The sequence below is a fragment of the Plectrocnemia conspersa genome, unplaced genomic scaffold (assembly GCF_051122295.1).
Source record: "Plectrocnemia conspersa isolate PC_06_02 unplaced genomic scaffold, ASM5112229v1 ptg000001l, whole genome shotgun sequence".
NCBI lineage: Eukaryota > Metazoa > Arthropoda > Insecta > Trichoptera > Polycentropodidae > Plectrocnemia > Plectrocnemia conspersa.
In genome coordinates, this window is record NW_028277165.1 from 6,160,193 (window position 1) to 6,180,854 (window position 20,662).

At 29.3% G+C, this 20,662-nt stretch overlaps 1 protein-coding gene across 1 annotated transcript in view; it reads left to right on the top strand.

The window, feature by feature from the left end:
• Nucleotides 1-20,662, top strand: part of LOC148238556 (lachesin-like) — a 108,886-nt gene that overhangs the window by 25,686 nt on the left and 62,538 nt on the right. Inside the window, exon 2 of the mRNA XM_088183212.1 lies at nt 8,323-8,482. Within this exon, the coding sequence (XP_088039338.1) occupies nt 8,404-8,482 (79 nt within the window). The 5' untranslated portion in view covers nt 8,323-8,403. The remainder of the gene's footprint in view (nt 1-8,322; nt 8,483-20,662) is intronic.

The window sequence follows — 20,662 nt, forward strand, 5'->3', positions numbered from 1 at the left end:
TGACGCATTTTTACTGACCCGCCTTTTTCTACTAATATGTAGAGGTAATTTATTTATTATTTCGTACGAATATCTATTTAATTATTGATGTGCCACTCGTAGTTTAAAAACGTTATTTATAAGATAACTTAGTTTTATGAAATAATACGGTACACCCATACTGGGGTGAATAAAAATAAAATTGTGGGGGGCTTAGTATGTAATTATTTTTTCAAGGCATACCTAATTTGTAGTTTTATGATATATAATTATTAAAAAAAAAACTTATTGCTATGTTTTTTTTTTAATAATAATACCTATTAATAATTGATGCACAGTAATTAAGATTTATTTTTATGAATTTTAATTATGATTAAATAATAGTTTAATTTTTATAAATTGCCAACAATTTATATTATTTAAGTAAATATTATAATAAATATGGTGATTCACTTTAATAAAATAATTTTGAATGATTATAAAAGAAAATAAACCTTGAACCATTAACAATAACTCCTATTTTTAACGTGTTTAACATGGAGTGACCTTTAACTTATAAGCATTAGCCTTAAAAGGTCGCCTTGTCTATAGTTTATCTAATATTACATGACCCCTTTATCGGAATATTAAAAGAACCACTAGTATATAGCGCTTGAATCGCTTCTCTACACATCACACAGTACAATATTTTATTTTAATAAAATTTAATGATTTTTTTTAAATAAAACCATTTAGAAGTGTTGTGGACATTAATTATTAAATAATTGCTTTTAATTATAAATTTACACTCTATCGTCATTGTCTAAACACTGACAAGTTGATCTGTTTATTTTTTAACAATGTGCTTGAAAGCCGGTTCGTGTTTCACGAAAGCGCTCCGCGGCCATTTCGCAGTTAAGCGATGATAAATTGAGGTTTTGTTAACGCCGCAGTTAATTATTTAAAATGATTAATACACACAATAAATCACCACTGATAATTTCAGATACTTATTGCAAAATTAATATAAATTTTAATTAACAGTCGCTTTCGTTTTAACCGAGATACTTACTCCCGAGCTTCTGTTCTTTGCCTTGGCGAAATATGATTTCTGATATTTACGTACTCGCAGAAATTTTCCGAGAATTTTTGGTTTAATTACTCAATTTCGTTTGTGTCTAATGTATTATTATTATTACTTAATTGATTGTTTGCTTTTGCAATTATGACTTTGCAATTTTAATTTTGTCATTGCTCTTATTTTAAATACATATGTATATTTATGAATTATTATATCCATGCTAATTGATTATTTATATTTTAAATGAGGCACAGTAAGTGATTTTATGAGTTGTTGAAAAAATCATTAGTGTATCAAAATGAAATTATTGAGCTTTCAATGTCACTTCCGACCTTTTTATATACCATGAAAACTTTATACACATTTTTTATTAAAAATATTTTTAGGTGTAAATCGTAATTACTTATTAATATCAGATTTGCGGTCGCGCTGTAGATTCTTTCGTAATTTATTTCGGACGTTTTCGAATCGGCACGCGCACGCCATCATCGCGGGCACGTTCATTCACCAGACAGACGTACCACACATGTACATCTTTTTGATATAAAATTCCTTGTGTGAAATACCGCAAAGCGAGTATGTGCATGCTATATATGTTGGCGTGTGTACGTCTGTTTGTCGACGGCGTGCGCGGGGTCCTTTGCTTTCTCGCATGCAAGTGTTGTGTGCTGTTCCGCTTGCACTCTAGCAAAGACTCTTTCCCACTCCCACTATACACTAGATGTGTGTATGTATTTTTTTTCGGCACCGTCTATCTGCTCTCTGGCAAAAGTGATGTATGCTACCCCGAACCGTCGGCAAATGTTTATACATAGCTGGGGTAGAGCTGACTAATAAATAAATATGCACAGAGAAGAGCATAAAATTGCAATTCTATGATGCTTTCGGGGTGTGCTTATGTACTAAATGTTCCTTTGGTGATCAAACTCATTTTTAGCATGAGCCTCATACATATTAACTAGCTGCTGTTGATTGCTTTCAATACCTGTCAATCGGTATTTCAACCTATTGTCATATATCAAAATACTATATAATAATATTTCTACTGGCTAGCATTTATTCCTTTTTTACAGCAAAGTAAAAAAACTAAACTACGAAATCTAGGAGATCTTATTCTTGAAACTCGCGTTAATGACTATGACCAAAAATTGAGAGAAACAAGACAATATAGTGTTAAGCCTACACTACACTCTCTGGAAGTTGGCCAAGGTTGGCCAAGGACGGAGATTATAGTGTGTTACTTCGGTCGAGATAGGTTCTGCCCGCTCCAAAATCTCTCGGAAGTTGTCTGAGTGCTTCCGAACATTGTTGGCAAAAGGACCGAAGTCAGAGCTGCTCTTTCGAGCGCGAGCTGTGAGATACTTCTCCTTTCGCTCTCTCGCGTGTTTAGTGACGAGAGTGACAGAGATAATGATATGGTGTTTCGCAAACTGAGATAAAACGAGTAACTCGGCTCAATTTCAGTATGCGCGTAGGCGTCCTATGGTTAACACGCATGTCGAGCTCTGCATCGTGGCCACGTGGTCAAGTTATAATACCACATGCTTATCAGGGACTTTAAAAGACTCTTACTGACATCTTTGAATATTTTAGGGCACCAAAAGGGATAAATTATATTTTTGATAGAATATTCTTCTAACAGATATCGATATTATATTTGTTTTCATATAAAATTAAATAATTAAAAAATAATTAGTGATACTTGATTTTAGTAAGAAAATCGTTTCGTATATTCCTATGTATTTTCTTAGATCGGCTTATATAAATGTCACACCATAACAATTTATTATTTAGAATCGATGGCGACAAATTCTAGGATAGGCACAGATGTGGTGTTCGTATTCTGAAGTATCGTTTTTATGTTTTATGGCATTTTGCAAGAGTCGACAAAGATTTTGCGTAAATTGAATATTTACGACCGAAAAGTTTTCACTGATATTGCATTGGTGAGTGCCCACACAAACTTTTATAATTATCAATAGCGTAATTTTATTAAAATGACAATTTAAAAATTGCGATTATTTGGCACATTTTTCGATCGCGCGCAAATATGCCAGCTGTACGTGACAGAATCCGGACGGCATATGAAATTTGCGACAGTGTGGTCGCTTACTCGAAGTCGTAGATCTCGGCCGACTTCAGTTGAATTTCGGTTCGGACAACTTCCAGCGAGTGTAGTGCAGGCATAAAAGATGGGACCACACAAAGGTCCTCGTTACGAATAAAAAAAAAACACATAAATAACACGCAAGCATTCACCGGTGCATTGACAGAATATTTCATTGTTGCGAAATGGTCACGAGAAACAATATATCACACTAAGATCACAATATTACGAATGCACAATTCGATCTTGAGATGTCTATCAAGCAAATGTCACTTAATCACAAATTTATATATATCGTTGTTCTAAGAAGCGAATGCAACGATTAGCTGGATGATCACTGCATGATTGTGATTTGTCTGCAAGGTTTGCAGCCCTGAATATTTAAGGCTGGTCTCTAATGAGAGGACGGGAGACACCGGTAGAAACTACGACATTAACATACGGTCATGGACGCTCACATCCTTGGAGGGACACAATCATACAAGCATTGCATCAGAGAGGGATCAGCCTCTGCTATACTGTCATTGCCACACCAATCAGAACTCTAACGATCTTTCACTTACATCACCCATCCGCCAGCTTTTTCACCACTGTTCGCAGAAAATATCTCGCCCATAAATACTAGCACAATATATGTAACTGTAACGAATAAATTTACCTGCGTCCTACTGGCTGCAAAGTCACACCAGTTAAGGTTACAAACGTGAATTTTAATAAGAAGTCAGGAAGAGATAATAAATATTAATAGTGTAATATTTAGCTGCAGTTCAAAACTGTAATTACCGTGCTGCACAAATATTGGCAAATGCGTTAATTTTCAAGTAAAAATTACAGAAATTCATAAATCATAAAAACGGCTTTAACTAATATGTAACCAAGAAATGAATTACAACTATAATGCAAAGATTAAAACTGCATAGTTTTATTTATGTTTTTGATCATAAGGTACAAAAAAGATTTTTTTAAATATGGACCTTTCAGGACAGTATATATTATACTTTAAAAGCTTAAGTATTTAATAAATGTAATAATGTAGATGTTTTTTATTAAAACACAATTATTTACGTTTTGGCATTTTAATTTTCATAAAATTGAGTAAAAGAACTTCTAGACACGAACACATACTCAATAAAAAGTTCCTAAAAAATACAGCATAAGATTACGAATATATCTTAAATGCTTATGGCTTCTAGAAGTAATGCATTTTTTTGCAACGCTGTCGTAAATATAAAACTTTATGCTTTTACACAAATCACTGATTTTATTTACATACTTGCTATATTTACGAGACCTAAAAATATGAAGAATATAAAAAAAGAAAAGTAAAAAATACCATTCTTGTACATTTTAGTATAAAATGAAAATATTCAATAATAGTTACAGACATTAAAATGCATTATTTTAAAGCTGTAGTAAACTTTTCAGCTGAAACTCTAAGTATGGTTAGTCATGATGATGTATAATGAGTTAATTCAAAAAAAATTACATTTTTTTATGATGCTAACAATGTTTTTCTGAATTAATAAATATCACTTTTTAAAATATTATATTGTATAAGGGACACTTCCCTGCTACTTTTTGCTTATTTTTGGCTTAGCGTTATATATTTTTTTTAAATGTCTGCCTAAAAGGGCAATATACGACACTGTTAACTTTATGAATTTCTTAATCGTTTGTATGACACGGATGCCGTACGAAGTCCTCGCAAAAATTCCCATTTATTCTTTGAAATGATATTACAAGACTTTAAGTTTATAAAGTCTTCTAATATCATTTCTACTCTTTATCACCCATATAATGAAATGTTAACTTTTCAATGTCATCAGGGCTGGCACAAACAACTTGTGCCTTTGTTATTTTTATTAACAATAAAGGGTTAAATGTAATTCTGCAACAGTGCAACATACCACTAAAATTCGACTGACACAAAATTTGGTCCAAATATTTTTTATAAGTGAATAAATGGCATATCTGGCTATCTCATTCAAAACCTTCTAGTGACAAATTGAAGGTTCTCGGTTTTGGTTCAGCTCTGATTAAAAAATGTTTTTATTTGTATTAAAAATTAATTTTTACCGTACTTTAAAACATTTTATTTCTTCTGTTGTTTATAAGCATACTATATTAATTGATATTATAATATAAAATAAATAATAATAATTAATTAAAGGTATATTAATTAGTATTTGAACTAGTGTATAATATATAATATACGTCAACAATATAATTTATTTAACGAAACATATGTAACCAAAGCAAATTCGTATATTTACGGTTGAAGTATATAGGATTTTTAGGTATATTTATTTATAATTAAAAAATATGAAAGTTTCCTCTAATAATATTAACATATCTTGCAATGTATTTTCATTTAAATTATTTCGATTTTCTGGCAAAATAAAATTTAAGCCAGAGAAAACCTTTTCAACGCTAATTTGTGTTGCTAGAGCTCCTTAAACCACTATTTCAATTTTGTTTAAATAAAGATATGTATTTTTATATTTCTCTAAAAATTCTAAATTATGTTTTTTTTATATAGTATTTTTGTACATGGTTAAACTTATTCAATATAAATTCAATGTCCGTATCTGTAGAAATAGAAAATCTAGATGTATCTATTGCCAATTCTTTTCTTCTTAAAAATCCAATAAATGTACCTTTTCATCAGATGTTTCACTAAATGATAGTGCTTGTTCATCTGTAATTGAAATTGATTTTGCTTAAAATATTTTGAAAATGTTGCACAGCTTGCATTTTTTGTGATTGCGTGCTTGAATCTCTCAATTGATAAACAGAAAGGAGATATTTTTTCACTATGGCACCGTGAATACTATTATAGATTCTCCTCATTTTGATTATCCATTTTTTTTCTCATTCTGATTATCTATTTTTATTGTGCAAACTATCCCGTCGCATAAAAAACTCAAGTACAAAATATTGATTCGACTTGTGACTACATATCGTTTGGAAAGTTTGACAATAAAAGTGGTAAATTAAATAGTAAATAATGATTAATAATAAATATTAGTATTGTGATGCTTAACAATTTTCTGGAATACTGTACCGATATTAATGTATCTCTGTATAATTTTGTAGGCCAATGTTATTTAATACATTATTCATATTTTTATCACTCGTGATACTGTCTATTTGTTTATTCATCGCGGCGCAAAAGTTATAAAATTAAATTCGATAAGGGTTAATAATAAAACCGTTGAGAGCCGCTAATGGAATTGCGGCGAGTGAAAGGGTTGACGCGCGCCGGGCGTAAAGCAGCCCATTTACGCGCGATACAATTCGCTTAGCGAAAATTAAATACAATATGTTTACTTTTTATTCGAAATATTCATTTTTCGGCGGGGTGTTTTTGGGGAGTCGGAGTCGTGTAATTTGATGTTGGCCCCGCAGTATCTCCGACGCTTCACCCCAATTTTCTAACAACCTTCGCCGCGGCAGGGAATATCCGTTATATCTCGCGGGAATGCGAAAAGGGGGGAAATGCAATTTAACTTGACAAGGCAACACAACATTTTTTCTAATTTATATGTAGAGAAAGTGTATAAATAAACGAAACAATGACGCGCAAAATGCTCTCGTACCTAGGTGTTATGTCATATCGTGGCATTCGCGATATAGGAGAGAGTGCATATATAAGGTGTAAACCTTAAGGTACTCAAACATATTTTTTTATTAAAATTAAGACTATGCATCACAATGATCAATAAATATTATATATTATATTAAAAAAAAATCATGAAATAATTTTAATAAATTATACTAATTAGATATATTTTACACTACCAAAAATGGTTTTCGAAAAAATTAAAAACATGCAAAACCTTTATTTAATTTACCATAAAATAATACAAATAAAGATTTTTCATCCTCGGCTGTTTCAGAACCCATGGAAAAAAATTTACAAGATACTATTTTAGAAAATCAGCTTAAAAGGCTCAGATGCCTTTCGAAAATCTTTTATTGTCATATTTTTAAGAATCTACATGACCATACGTTTTACCAATCTGCAATGAAAAACCACAGTTTTTATAAAACTGACACCTCTAAAAAAATATTATTGTTGTCAGACAATAATCTTTATCTACTTATTATCAGCAGCTTAGTTTTGAAAAATCACTTATATAGATATTTAACAAAAAAAATTTCAATGACTTTTTAAAATTGGTGTATCTCAGTTATAAGTGATTTTTTTAGTAGTTTTTTATCTGTAAATACTAATAGAAATTGCGGATTTTAATATATATTAATATAGCGGAAATAAATTGCATTTTATTCTTCTATTGAAATTTAATAAATTTAATTGATATTGTCAAACGAAATACGCGCATGTGAATAAATAATTACATTAATACATAATTACACTTTGTTTTCGGAATTCAATATTACACATGAACTAAGTAACATTTTTATTTTTATTTTAAAATAATTAATATAATGACGTAACTCTTATCTTAAATATTTTTTCTTAAAAAAATGTATTTATATATGCTGAATACGAGTACGCTTAAGTCAAATTAGGGCTGCAAACAGATTCAATTTTTATATGCGTATTTGTACGCAACGGCCGTTCTATGTATTCTCTATTCTGTGGTTTAGCCAGAACGTCAGTTAATAACAAACTGTATTACAGATATTTTTTAAAATAAATTGACAAAACTAAGCACATCTTTATCCATAATTATCAAACAATTCAAAAACAATCGTTTAGTTTTAATAATCAATTGCATTAATAATGATATTCTTACTTACTATAATTAAACATGTAATAAGCAAGTAAAACAATATCAAAACTTGGTATTTCTATATAGAGTTACATATGAAAAACAACTCAGACTTATAATGCAGATTTTCTTTTCAACGATTAATTAAACTTCAAAATATCCATTACGCGTCAAATTAGAAGTTGCGCTGAGCTAAAAGCTGCAGCAAAGTTTTACGAAAGTTCATGCATTTTTTCTCGATATTAAAATTTATGTATATATTATTATTAACTCTTTATAAGCTCGGTGCTTTCATGAAGTAACTCTTCAGGCATATAATACTTTGAAGTTATAGCGCAAGTTGAAAATAGCGAACGTCGCCTTCCTACATCCTAACTTCATGTATCTCAATATATTTTTTTTGACATGTTGCACTAATTTTACTATTTATTTTTTAGTTATGGTGACATAATCGGAAAAGTAATACTACTGGAAGTCGGCGGCGAAGTTTCAATGCCCCTTTTGGGCTGAAAGGAGACATGGCGCTGTGGAGCGATGGAAGACACCTACTTTGGACGAGACTTCTCATCTTTACAATTTTATTTACCAAGTTTGTTGGTAAGTAAATATTTTTTTATAAACTCATTTTAAATATTAAAACAGCTGATATAAATGTATAAGCTAAAGATATGCAGTTTTTTAATTGCAAATAAAACTTTTTTTTTTGTCAAGTACTTTATAAAAATCAACTGCAAAGAGGAATAGAACTATTATTTGCAACTCGATATTACATTAAGAAAATATATACATTAAACGAAAATTTTGTTAAAATAAATATAAGCGTTTTTATATAGTCAAAGAAAATTTTAAGGATAACATCGACAATTATACACATATTAATAGCTTTTGCTTAATAACTATACAAAAATAATAAATTACGTATACTATTTAACCATATTATTTCAATAAAACATTTGTATTTAAAACTCATTATACACAAGTACTCAAATATTAATTTATGTACATATATATTTTATGAAGCGTTTGCCCTAACACACAAAGCGTAAATCTGACGACCGAGAGAGAAACTAAGCAAACCCTTTCAGTTTCACACTATTCGTTAAATTAATTCCAATTTTCTCGAACTCAATCGTAGATGAGTAATAAAATAGAATAATTAATGTTAACGAAAATAAATTTTTAATTTGGTGATAATTTTGCTTAAACTAGTTAAAAGGTTTTAATAACAACAAGAACACAATTAAAGGCAGACAGTTTTTGGTTTCACGCTTTGCAAGTTTAACTATCAGTCGGTTGTTTGGTTGGTTGCTTCATTAAAGTTCCAACACATTGTCGTGTATATTTATCACAAAGTTAACAACGTCTAAGTAGTGCTATTTTAAATACGATATTAAAGCTGCTTTTTTATATACTAAGAATAATGATTTTTCACATTTTATTGCTTTAACAAACAAGTATAGGATTTTTAGATATTTTTTAATTCTTAAAAAAAGAGATTTCTTACTTTCACTGCACGATTTTCTACAATTTAAGAAAAAGTTGATTAATATAAAAATATATATGTAATATATAGTTAGTGATTTTAATAATAAAGTATATTATTTTTTTATTGATAAACAGAGAACTGAAAAATCGTTGAAGAGAATAACTTTAATAGGATAATGATTTGTTATTGATTACAGAGCGTGAAGTTACCAAAGAACTTTGGGTTCTCGTATTTAAATATGTTCTATATTTCGAACAAGATAAAAATAAATAAACCCCATTGGATTATTGCAAAAACAAGATTTAAGTTTGCCGACAGGCCAATTTTATGGCGTAACTTTATGGAAAGCCCCCATATATTTTTACAATCTGCTTATTCTAAAGAAAATCAGATTCTTTTATTCTCACTAATAATGTCGCTATTAAATTACCAAATCAATGATAAGGTCGGTTGGAGTAATTTAGAAAATCACTTATTTCCGTTTAAGTAATTCCGACTTATATTAAAAACATGCAAAAAAGTATGCCTATTTTCAAACATCTGGCACAGACACGCCTTTTCTTAGGCAGCGGTTTAAAAATGCAGTGGTTGTAAAATATTCATGTTTTAAAAGGAAAAAAAAACATTCAAATAGAATTCTCGATTTTAAATTTTTCTCGACAAATTCCTAAAAATAAACACTAGTCAATATATTATTATGTACTAGTTCCTCAACGTTTCTCTGCTGTATATAAGTTGATTTTAAGAAAAACTTGTATTTACATAGCCTTAGAGTAGATTTACTACGCACTTTTTTCTTCTTGTTTTAACCAAAACTAATGGACCATAAAATATTTATTAGCTCATGAGCTGCTGAGTTATTCACTTATTTTTTAAGATCCGTTAGAAAGTCTGAAGTTTAAGGTATATTATAGATATTTTTACCAGCTTGAGTTGGATTCTAAATATATTATAATTATAAGTCGTTAACAGCTAATAAGTTCCTAGACTTTAATTATGACAGACCCCAATTAGGTGTGCTAAACTTTACAGCCTCTCAACCTACATTACGATAGTTTTTGATTACATGTTTGTATTATGGTTAATAGTTTGTTCATATATCCCTTTCTTTATAACAAAACTGTGCAAAAGTTACCTTTATTTTAATTATAAATTAAATGAATCAATTTTCTAAGCTACACCTATTCACAGTAAAAAACTTAAACTCAAAATACAATTATATTCCAGCAAGACATCATCCCTAAAATATTTTAAAAACATTTTTTATTTATTCCCTCTTTTATCAATAAACCCAATAAGCACTCTCACTGATAAATACTCAATATAAAAAATAAACCACTCTGAATTTAGCCTCAAGCAAATACCCCGGTGGCTCTAGCCCCTCTGATTTTCAATTAATCCGTCAAACGTGAATACCTAGTATATCGATTACTTATTTACTTCCCATCTGTCTGGCCGTTGCTGCCTGCAAATAGCCACAATCACGTCGACTCTAGTCGGAAATAATTAGTTAGCGTGTAAGTGTGTCACGGAAACAAGACCAGAGCGTGACATATATGTTAGGGGTATTGTTTCGGCGTCGAAATTAACCTATGCCAGAATTGGGTCTAGTCGCTTAGCCGCCTCTGATCCGAAGCGCTAGTTCTCATTACAAAGGTCCTTGATAAATAGACGACTCTACCCAGCACCCCTGCCCCTTTCCCCATTTGATGGCTTACAAACTGTTGACATATTATTATTAGGAGGCCCCGTGTATCGACCTTAAGCCCTCGGGGATGGGGCATGATTTATGACCCTAGACCTAAGGCTGTGTCGGAGGCCGAAACAATGCCTAGAGACCTTTACATGACTTTTACTTCTTCGGCCAGAAGAATTTATTAGTTTTGAACGACGCATGAAAGCGCCCTTCACACACTTGGCTTCACATCAAAGGCGATTTGTGCCTAAGCGAAGGATTGTTTACAATTTTCTAAAGCTAAACTATTTTTATTCATTCGCATCGGGATTCATTTAAAAAATGTTTTTGTATAAGTGCTTTTATGAAAGATAATACAATTTATATTTCTTATATAAACATTAGTACTATATATATACATATATGCAGGGCTTTTTGTCATGTAACATCACCTTCTTTACGGTATTTTTAATGCTTAAAAATCGATTGACAATCTGCATAAAATTTTATTTATCATTATTTTTATTTTACTTATTTTTAAGTGTAAAAGCTTAAACCCAAGTTTTAAAAGGAATAAAAATTTCGGTTACTTCTCAATCGCCAGTCTCACTAAAAAAAGACCAAAACCATAACAGAAAATATAGAAATACTGGTATGATAAGAAGCTATGCATAGTATAAATGCAAAACTTGGATAGATAAGAAGCTACAATTTAAAATATGACAGTTTTTAAAATATTAAAATTTGCAATGAGTGAGAATCAAATGAAGCTCATCTAATAGGAGAGCGCAAAAAACAATTATTCCTTCTCAGAACTCAAAAATCCACGTCAAAAGCAATAAAATCATGCCGTCGCTGCCACGATTTTATTATTTTTGATGATTAAAAAAAATCATAATTTGATGAAATTTTTAAGGAAAATTTGTTAATGAGATTGAGTAACATATTTTTAATATAAATAAATAATATTTTTAATTAAAAAAATAGTAATATATTAAAATATATAGATTTCTTTTAACTTATATATGAAATCATTAAGATAAGTTTTATAAATTAAGCTGTCTGTTTAAAATATTTTTACTATTCTTAAGGTGAAAATTTACTGAACAATAAGGTTAAAAAATTGATAATGTAAAATTATCAACTGACCGTACATTAATAACAATACAGGTCGTTTAATGTCAAAAAAACTGACCCTTCAATTGGTTGCGATTTATGTAATCTTAGATAATAATTACTAACTTATTCCTAAGCATATGTATATCATTATTACATTTCTACTACTTAATATATCTTAATAAATTTTGGTCAAATATTAGAATATAATTATGTATCTCACGCATATGTTTTTTATATATTTTTTAGCTTGCATTATTTTTTATATATTTTTCAAAATTCATATTTTATTTTTTTTTTAAGAAAAATCTTAAATAGTCATTATAGACGTAAATAAATTTGCTAAGCTTAGGTTCAAGTTTCTTGATATAAATTTAATATTAAGGAAGGAATAGCATAGTCTTTAAAACGTTTCAGACTAGTAAATCTGAGGTGGCGGGTTCGGGTTACAGCAGAGTACTCGAATTTTTATTTAAAAAAATATGATATTATTAAAAACACCGGTTCCAGCTGCTTATCTTTAAATTAAAATTAACACAATAATTTATATTTATTAATATATATGCCACCGATCCCCATTATTAAATCTGATTACCTTTTTCCTTTGAAATAGATATACCCCGTTGTAACGCATTGGGCTTACGCTTGTCAGGTTACAACGAAACATTTATTAGATATAAATAAAAAAAAGAAGAATTTCAGGATTCAAACCCAGCATAAATTTATAAATTTTATTTTTAGAAAGAATCCAAAGATTTCGTTAACACTGAAAAATAAAAAGTAACCAAAAAAAAATTATAAAACCACAAATGCATAATTTAATAACTGAAAATATAATAAAACAAAGATAAGAACCTCTTTATTGTACTTAAAAAAGACTAAGAAAAAATATTGTAACACAACAGTATTAAGTTATATTACATTACTTACATACAAATTGCTACTACTGGTCACAATCAATAAACATACATATATGAATCAACTGTTTGTGACCCTGTAGAAGATAATGATGTTTTTTGAATCACCTTAAATAAATATTGAAATTGCGTATAATACTTAAGTAAAAAAAAAAAAGTTAGCTTATCAAAAAAAAAGTGTGGCACATATATTTTAATAAATATTGATAATTAGTTCAAGATTTTTTTTAATACGTTTAATACAAGTAACAAGCGTTTTCTCAACTTTTCTTATATAAACAAACGTCATAACTAGTTACTATAATAATATTAAATATTTTTAGTTAAAGAATAAATTCAATCAGGTAGCTATATATTTATACTACCTATTTAATTACATAATATAATACGTAAAATTAAATTATAAAGAATAATATTATTATTTGTATATATTTACCTTGTTATAAAAACTTTTGAAACTAAATATAATTATATTCTTTAATTTATAACCGTGTTTCATTAAGCAGCCGTTTCTTTGGCTAACCCTTTATAAATGAATCATCCCCTTTGTGATATTATACGATCCAAGGTAAAAATACGCGGGTTAAATTTTTTTCAGCATCATGATATATGATCCATTCCACAGGTTCTTATCGTTTTAAAATATGCGCAAAGTATTATGGCAATAATAATGAAATAAATATTATAAATCTCTCCGCGGAGAAAAAATAAATCTTGGCGCCGAGCTTAATGATGCTTACACGAGGGGAACTTAGCGGAAAAGTCCCCTAATATTGAAAAGCTCGGAAAGCGGTAAATTATAATCTATTGTGTAAAAATATAATATTAAGGTTATAAAATAGATAACAGTATGAAATTTATGCCCCTTGTATAAATACATATTAAATGTATTATATTGCATAATTTAATCGAAATAAAATGAATTATTACGACTCAAATTATTTATTCGGCATGAAAAAATTAAAACCCGTCGAAATAATTCAACGAATGTCATCACCGAAATAAAATCCCTTGCGGTCATTCCACACCGAAAATTCCGCAATGTATGTACATACCGCAAAAATTCATCGCTTTTTCAGTGTGAAAGTTTTTAACGCAGATCGTACGTACAGGTTGTTCCGAAAAAACAGCTAAATAAATATTTTTAAACGTTAAATTCACGCATCGGCGAATCGAGTTAATAGTGTTAAAATTTTATAATTAAAACTGTGACTTGTGAAATAATTAGAAAAGTTCAATTTGGTAGTTAACCAAAGCAACTTGTTATTTCTTTGACACGTTAAAGCTAGTAATAAATAAATTTTTAATAATCCAATTAAAATTTGTAATAGACTTTGACATAATTGGATCATTCAAATGAAAGCTTAGCGACTATAAATTCTAAAATATAATTTGATGGAAATTATAAATAACTTTATATGTACATTAAATTTATTTATTTAACAGCTCAACGCCATTATATTTATTTGTGTTGGTGTTACTTAGGATCATTATTTAAAACGTCTTTTATTAAATTTATATTTAATAACTAATATCATACATAGATATGTACCAATTTCGATCTGTAAGAAATAAACTCGACAAACACGAGAGCTATTTATTTTAATATTTTTCTCGTTTGCTATAATTATAAGTGATGCTATTTTATAACCAATAACTAATATTAAATTAAGAATATAGAATAATTTTTTAACCTCAAAAATTTTACGGAGAAATGTGTCAGAAAATTTAAAAAAAATTAGATTAATCATTAAGAAAAATAACTTTAAATCGTACCTTTTATAATAATTTTATTAAAACATTATTTTATTTTATTTTTATTGTGAAAATTGTGGCATTTTAATGCCTTTTCATATATTTTTTATTTTGCAGACATTGTCACATTCACTCTAAGTTCTTATTTTAAAATATACGCATAGTCTTAATAAGTAAAATAATACAATCCATTTTCTCGGATTCTTAAAAAAGTAAAAAATAGTATTATACTGAGTCAAAAAAATTATTAATCTTATTACCCCATCATAATTTCTAAATTATTTTTAATGTATATTTTTTAATATTAACATATTTTTATTAGATAAATACGTTAAATATTTTCAAATAAAAATATAAAACTTAATTAAATGTATGTTAAAAAAATAAAAACCACTATGGTAGTCAAATCATAAATCACATTTTGCTCGAGTCATAAATTGTCGTGTAAAATAAGTTTATGAAAGGGTGTTTTTTTTATATTTTAAAATAAGGAATACTACCATCTCATAACTCACCCCTATATTTTTGAGAAGACTTACACTGGATTAATATAGTTTGGCATCGTGAAGTATATGTACCGCGACGGGGGTGGCTCGAAGCAACTGGCAAGTCATGTTACCATCAACCTGAAATTATGGGGGTGAGTTTACAACTTGAACGCAAAAATGTTCTCTTGTGTAAAATCGTCGTTAATGATTTTTATTTTTTATTTAAAAATTTAAAACAAATTTTATTTTTTAGAGCAAAACATTATATTAGCCTATGCTTTAATGTATAAAATTTAATATTTGAGTTAAATTAAACCGCATTGCGAAAAGATAACTTTGTAGTTATTCAGTTTAAGTAAACTTTCAAACGTCAATAGAATTGAAAAGCAAAGAAGTTTTATAAAACATTTATGAGAAAAATATGTATTTACAACTTAAATATTCATAAGAGAAGAAGAGTGTATCTAGTTTTAAAAAGTAATATACATGCTTTCATATAACAACTAAGAATAAAATCCGTTTAAATTTTATAGATATATAAAAAATCATTTGTTCTGTAATTATGCGTTGTATAAAGACAGAGATTTTCCGGTGCATTAAATGAATATTTATTTGTTACGAAGCAGTCACGAAAAACAATATGTCATTGGAAGACAAAAATAACCGTAAGGCCACAACATTCCCGTTACACAATTTGATCTCGGAGATGTCAATTAAGCAAATTTTGTCACATTCTAAAGGCGTATACATATTTCGTTGTTCATAGAAGCGTGTGCAATAATTGGCTGAATGATCGCTGCATGATTGTGATTGGTCAGCAAGCTTTGCAACGATGAATATATAAGGCAGACACTCGCGGACAACATACGGTATGGACGCAACATACGAGCGCCGTAGCAGAGAGATTAACCTCTGCTATACTGTCGCTTCCACACCAATCAGAACTTTAAGGATCTTCAACTAACATCATCCCTTCGCCAGCTTTGCTACCACTGTACGGAAAACATCTCACCATTCATAGTCTGTCAATATGTAACATAATCTAATAAAATTCCCACTATTTTTCACCTTCGTCTTACTGGCTGCGAAGTCAAACCCTTTATGGTTAAAATCCCGAAAAATTAGAATAAGAAAAGACGTTTAATGTTTTTACTTTGACTTCCATCTTGACAGGAAAAAACTAATCACAAGGCAAAAATAATTCAGTCATAAAAAATAAATGGTCGCAGAGGAAATAAACTCATAACTATTTAATAACTTTATTTTTTCAAATGAATATACTTTTTGAAATAAGGTTAAATTAGGTACATAATATTATGTAAAAATATAAAAAAAAAATATTTTTTATTTAAAAATATGAAAATTCAAAATTACAAAAAAAACACTATCAAGCGTTTACCATAATCCAGTTTAATTTTTACCTCAACATAAATATAAACATCGCATATAAAATTTTGTCCCGCTTTACGACCATCGCGATTCATAAAAATCGACCAAACGTAAAAATACGTTTTAACCTCTGGAGCGACCAAGTGTGACGAACATACGTTCCCACATGCACATATAAAATAACGTTTAACGGTCGGTAAAAGTGGAGCTTTACGACGTTCAACCCATCAGAGCTTCGCCGTATGATTAAGCGGTAGACGCCATTATTAATACGTTTACGCCATTTTGCGGCCCATTAGCGTTCGACGCCTTTATGACTGACGAGTCGAAAATTAATCAGCGGCGGACTAGCGTAAGTAACGAAGTTTTGCTTCTAATGAACTTCCTTTAAAAGAAATCATTCTTATTTTTCTTGACACAATTCATTAAACTAATAAGGAATTACAGGTTATCATAAGATATTAACCACTTGACTTATAGTATAATTAGTCACGTGGTACCCACATGATTTGCTATTTTTTATCGTCAATGTGATCTATGTATGAATGAATAGTTAGTAAAATCAAGAGTGATTTTATTATTAGTTTACTTTAGTCCACTTTAATAGTCAGAACTGTAAGCGTTTTCGTTAAGGCATAAGACTAAAGAGTTTTAGCCCATCATCAAATACGCCTCTTACTTTTTCGCGGACTAGGAAACGGTTCGACATCCTACCTGGGCGTTCACAAGCAAGCTACAGTCAGCAATCAATTTATTGCCCCAATTTCTGACATATTTCATAATGACACAGTCAAATAGTGTGGCTATTTATTATATTGGATACTATTATTTAGTCTATTTATGATTGAAGTTAATACTGATAATCTAAACATAACAATCGGTTGACGTTATTTGAATAACGGGCGGATCTTTGCCCCGCGAGAAACTTCAGCTCTTCTATTACTTTCCCTTTCGCTCCTCGGCCCTTTATTATTATTCGCCCTAATGCTCGTTCTGCGCTTGTTCTTCACCGCCCCCTGCCTTTTCCGCCTTTTTTGCCCTTCGGAATGTACTTTTTGACCCGCAAACGGCGCTTAAAGTGTGTGCCTTTGCTTTATTTGATTTTTGCTCGATAAATTGCGAAAATTATACAAACTTTGTTTTATGCGAGTTGGGTAACTTTTAACGCTTATTTAATAAATTCCAGTTGTCTGCCGAAAGAGAAACATTGCAAAATCCACTCTTTCATTAATTGTATTGAATTTTAAAATAAAGAACATAATTGAACTATTTCAATATTCACAATTTTACGAACCTGGGTGCCTCTTAAAAAAATATCAATCCAAAGCACTTTACATTTTAAAGGCACTTATATTTAATAATTATACAAGTTAAAAATGTATTGTATTAAGAAATTATTAAAATGGACAAGTGTGTCTTAACCGAATAAAAATTAGAAATAACTTGCGGGGAGATTTTTACGAATAGCGCGTGCTGTGGTATGAGATGATGCATTGTCGTGACGATGCGGCAGGTGTTGCTTAAATCGCTTTAAAGCTTACTCATCATTGATTTTGAACTTCAGCGGTATCAGTACATTCTTAGCACCCTACTAAACTTCTACTTATTTGCATGACAAACTACTTATGTGACAGAACCACCACTGTCTCCATTAGAAGGATAAACTCAACTGCAAATGAAGTTAATATTGAGTGCCTCAAGGCAGCATCATCGACCCTCTTATTATATATTTTTATTTATTTCTAACGTTATATGTTAATAACTAAACAAACGCTGAAAATCTAAAAAAGAATTTGCACAATTGGCAAAATTGTATAGCAAATTAAAATAAAATAAAATAAAAACGAAATCATGACAGAAATTGCAAAAAGCAGTTTTTTTGTAAATGACATTTTCTCGTGTAAGGTTATTCTTAAAGCGAGAACCAACAAATATATCAGTCTTTAAGACTTAATTTACTTGCCCTGCTTTGAATTAAATAAATCATCAGGCAAAAAAAGACTCGATATAAAAATTGGTCTATTAAGTCTATTTTTTATAAAAGTACTGTAGAAATTCTTTATATATAAATATATAACTCTAGAATGGTTCAAAATATTTAGTTTTCGAAAAAGGTGGTAAAAAATTGAATAACTATCACTAAGAATAATTTTAACCGGTTTCACTTTCGGAGCGAGAATTTAGAAACGTAAAAGATGTTTGCCACAGAAAATTGCTTTTATAAATAAGTACTAAAACTGATTTTGATAATGAAAAAAAATGTGTACGACTAACCTAACCTTATATACGGAGCTTGCTTCCGTCAGCACTTCATAATAAACTTTCACCCAATATCATTAATCATCTCATTATATCATCGCAACATAAAGCAACACTTATGATTGACAAGAAAAATCAACCGCTTCCCTCTTCGCCTCAACCCTGGTCTAGCTAAAATATATATATATAATCTTTTAAAACGGATACATTCTTTAGACGCAAACAATAATTACTGAAACTGTAAATGGACTTAAAAAAAATATAATTTATAATTAAATAAACATTGTCTTATATTAAAAATTACAAAGACATTTAAAAACATTAAAAGTATATTATTAGAAGAATAAAAATGAGTATATTATATACATGAAAATAATAAGAAAAATAGTGGATAATCGCGTAAAAGTCTAATTAAAAAAAGGTTTTTCACCTAAAATATCTCAATTACAATTCAGAATTTATAATTCCGCTTAACGTTAGTTTGATACATATAATATATTATAATATAAACTAACATTGATGGTACTACACAATTTATATTTTTTTTTCAAAGATAAGAACAATATAACAATAAATTACTTTGCGCATAATACTATTGCTATTTAACCCATTGGTTATCAATCGCCGAGGTGATTATCTGAACCATTTCGGTTTTAAGGCGACACATTTTGTGGGTGCGTTTAAAATTCGATCCAATTGGCTAGTAATATATTATACCATCTTTTATCTATTTAGATTATTCACTCTCAGTACAATATCGTCTGCACTTATATTTTTTAAATTTGTAATCATATATTTAAATATTTAAAAATAATGGTCCTAGCTTACAAAAATATGTCCTGTAGTTTTTGCATCAGTATTTTATTTTTTTATGAAATAGTAAATTAATTAAACGGTTAATAGCTCAAATAGATAGCTAGTAATTATATTTAATAGTTACTATTTATTCAGGGCTTATTTTTTTATGCTCTGTTTTTAAACTGAAAAGTAGTTATATTTTAAATAAATATACATATTTAAATATAAAATACTAAAATTTGTTGATTACCATTATGTGTTATATAACTGTTTCTAAAAATATAATTTAAAATATTTGTTAAATTAAATCACATCATTCTAATAAATTTTTGAATTTTGATTCAAGTTAAATGTAAATATATTAGTGTTGCTATTGTAGCTATGACTAGTTTATAGCAGAAATTAGAGTTTTAGTAAAAAAAAATATAACAGGTCAATACTTTGAACATATCTTTTAAATAGATAAAATATTTTTTTCAATTTCAATTAAAAAAAATAAATAATTTTAAATTACTCATTATCAAACAAATCTAACCCAAACAAAACCGCTTAAAACAATTTGGCTTCATCATAAAATCAACTCAACTTTCAAAATTTGCCTCCGACCCCTATCTCGAAGGAGGAGGATTCTTTCGGTTGAGCCGATCAAAGATTCCCGCACAACTTCCCGCACCAGGAAGTGGGCTGTTTTGCCGATAATTGGTGTCTGTCTGTCTTTCTGCGAGTTGAAAGACCCGCCACCCTTTGGAACCCTTCCGCCTCCAGTTCGACACATTCTTATCTCAAATTGAAATTCTCGCTTCGCTCGCCACCCCCTTTGGGGTTCAAAACACCCCGGTCGCCACTTGGCTCGGTGTGTTATTAAAACCAAATTACCGGGAGCGTTTTTATATT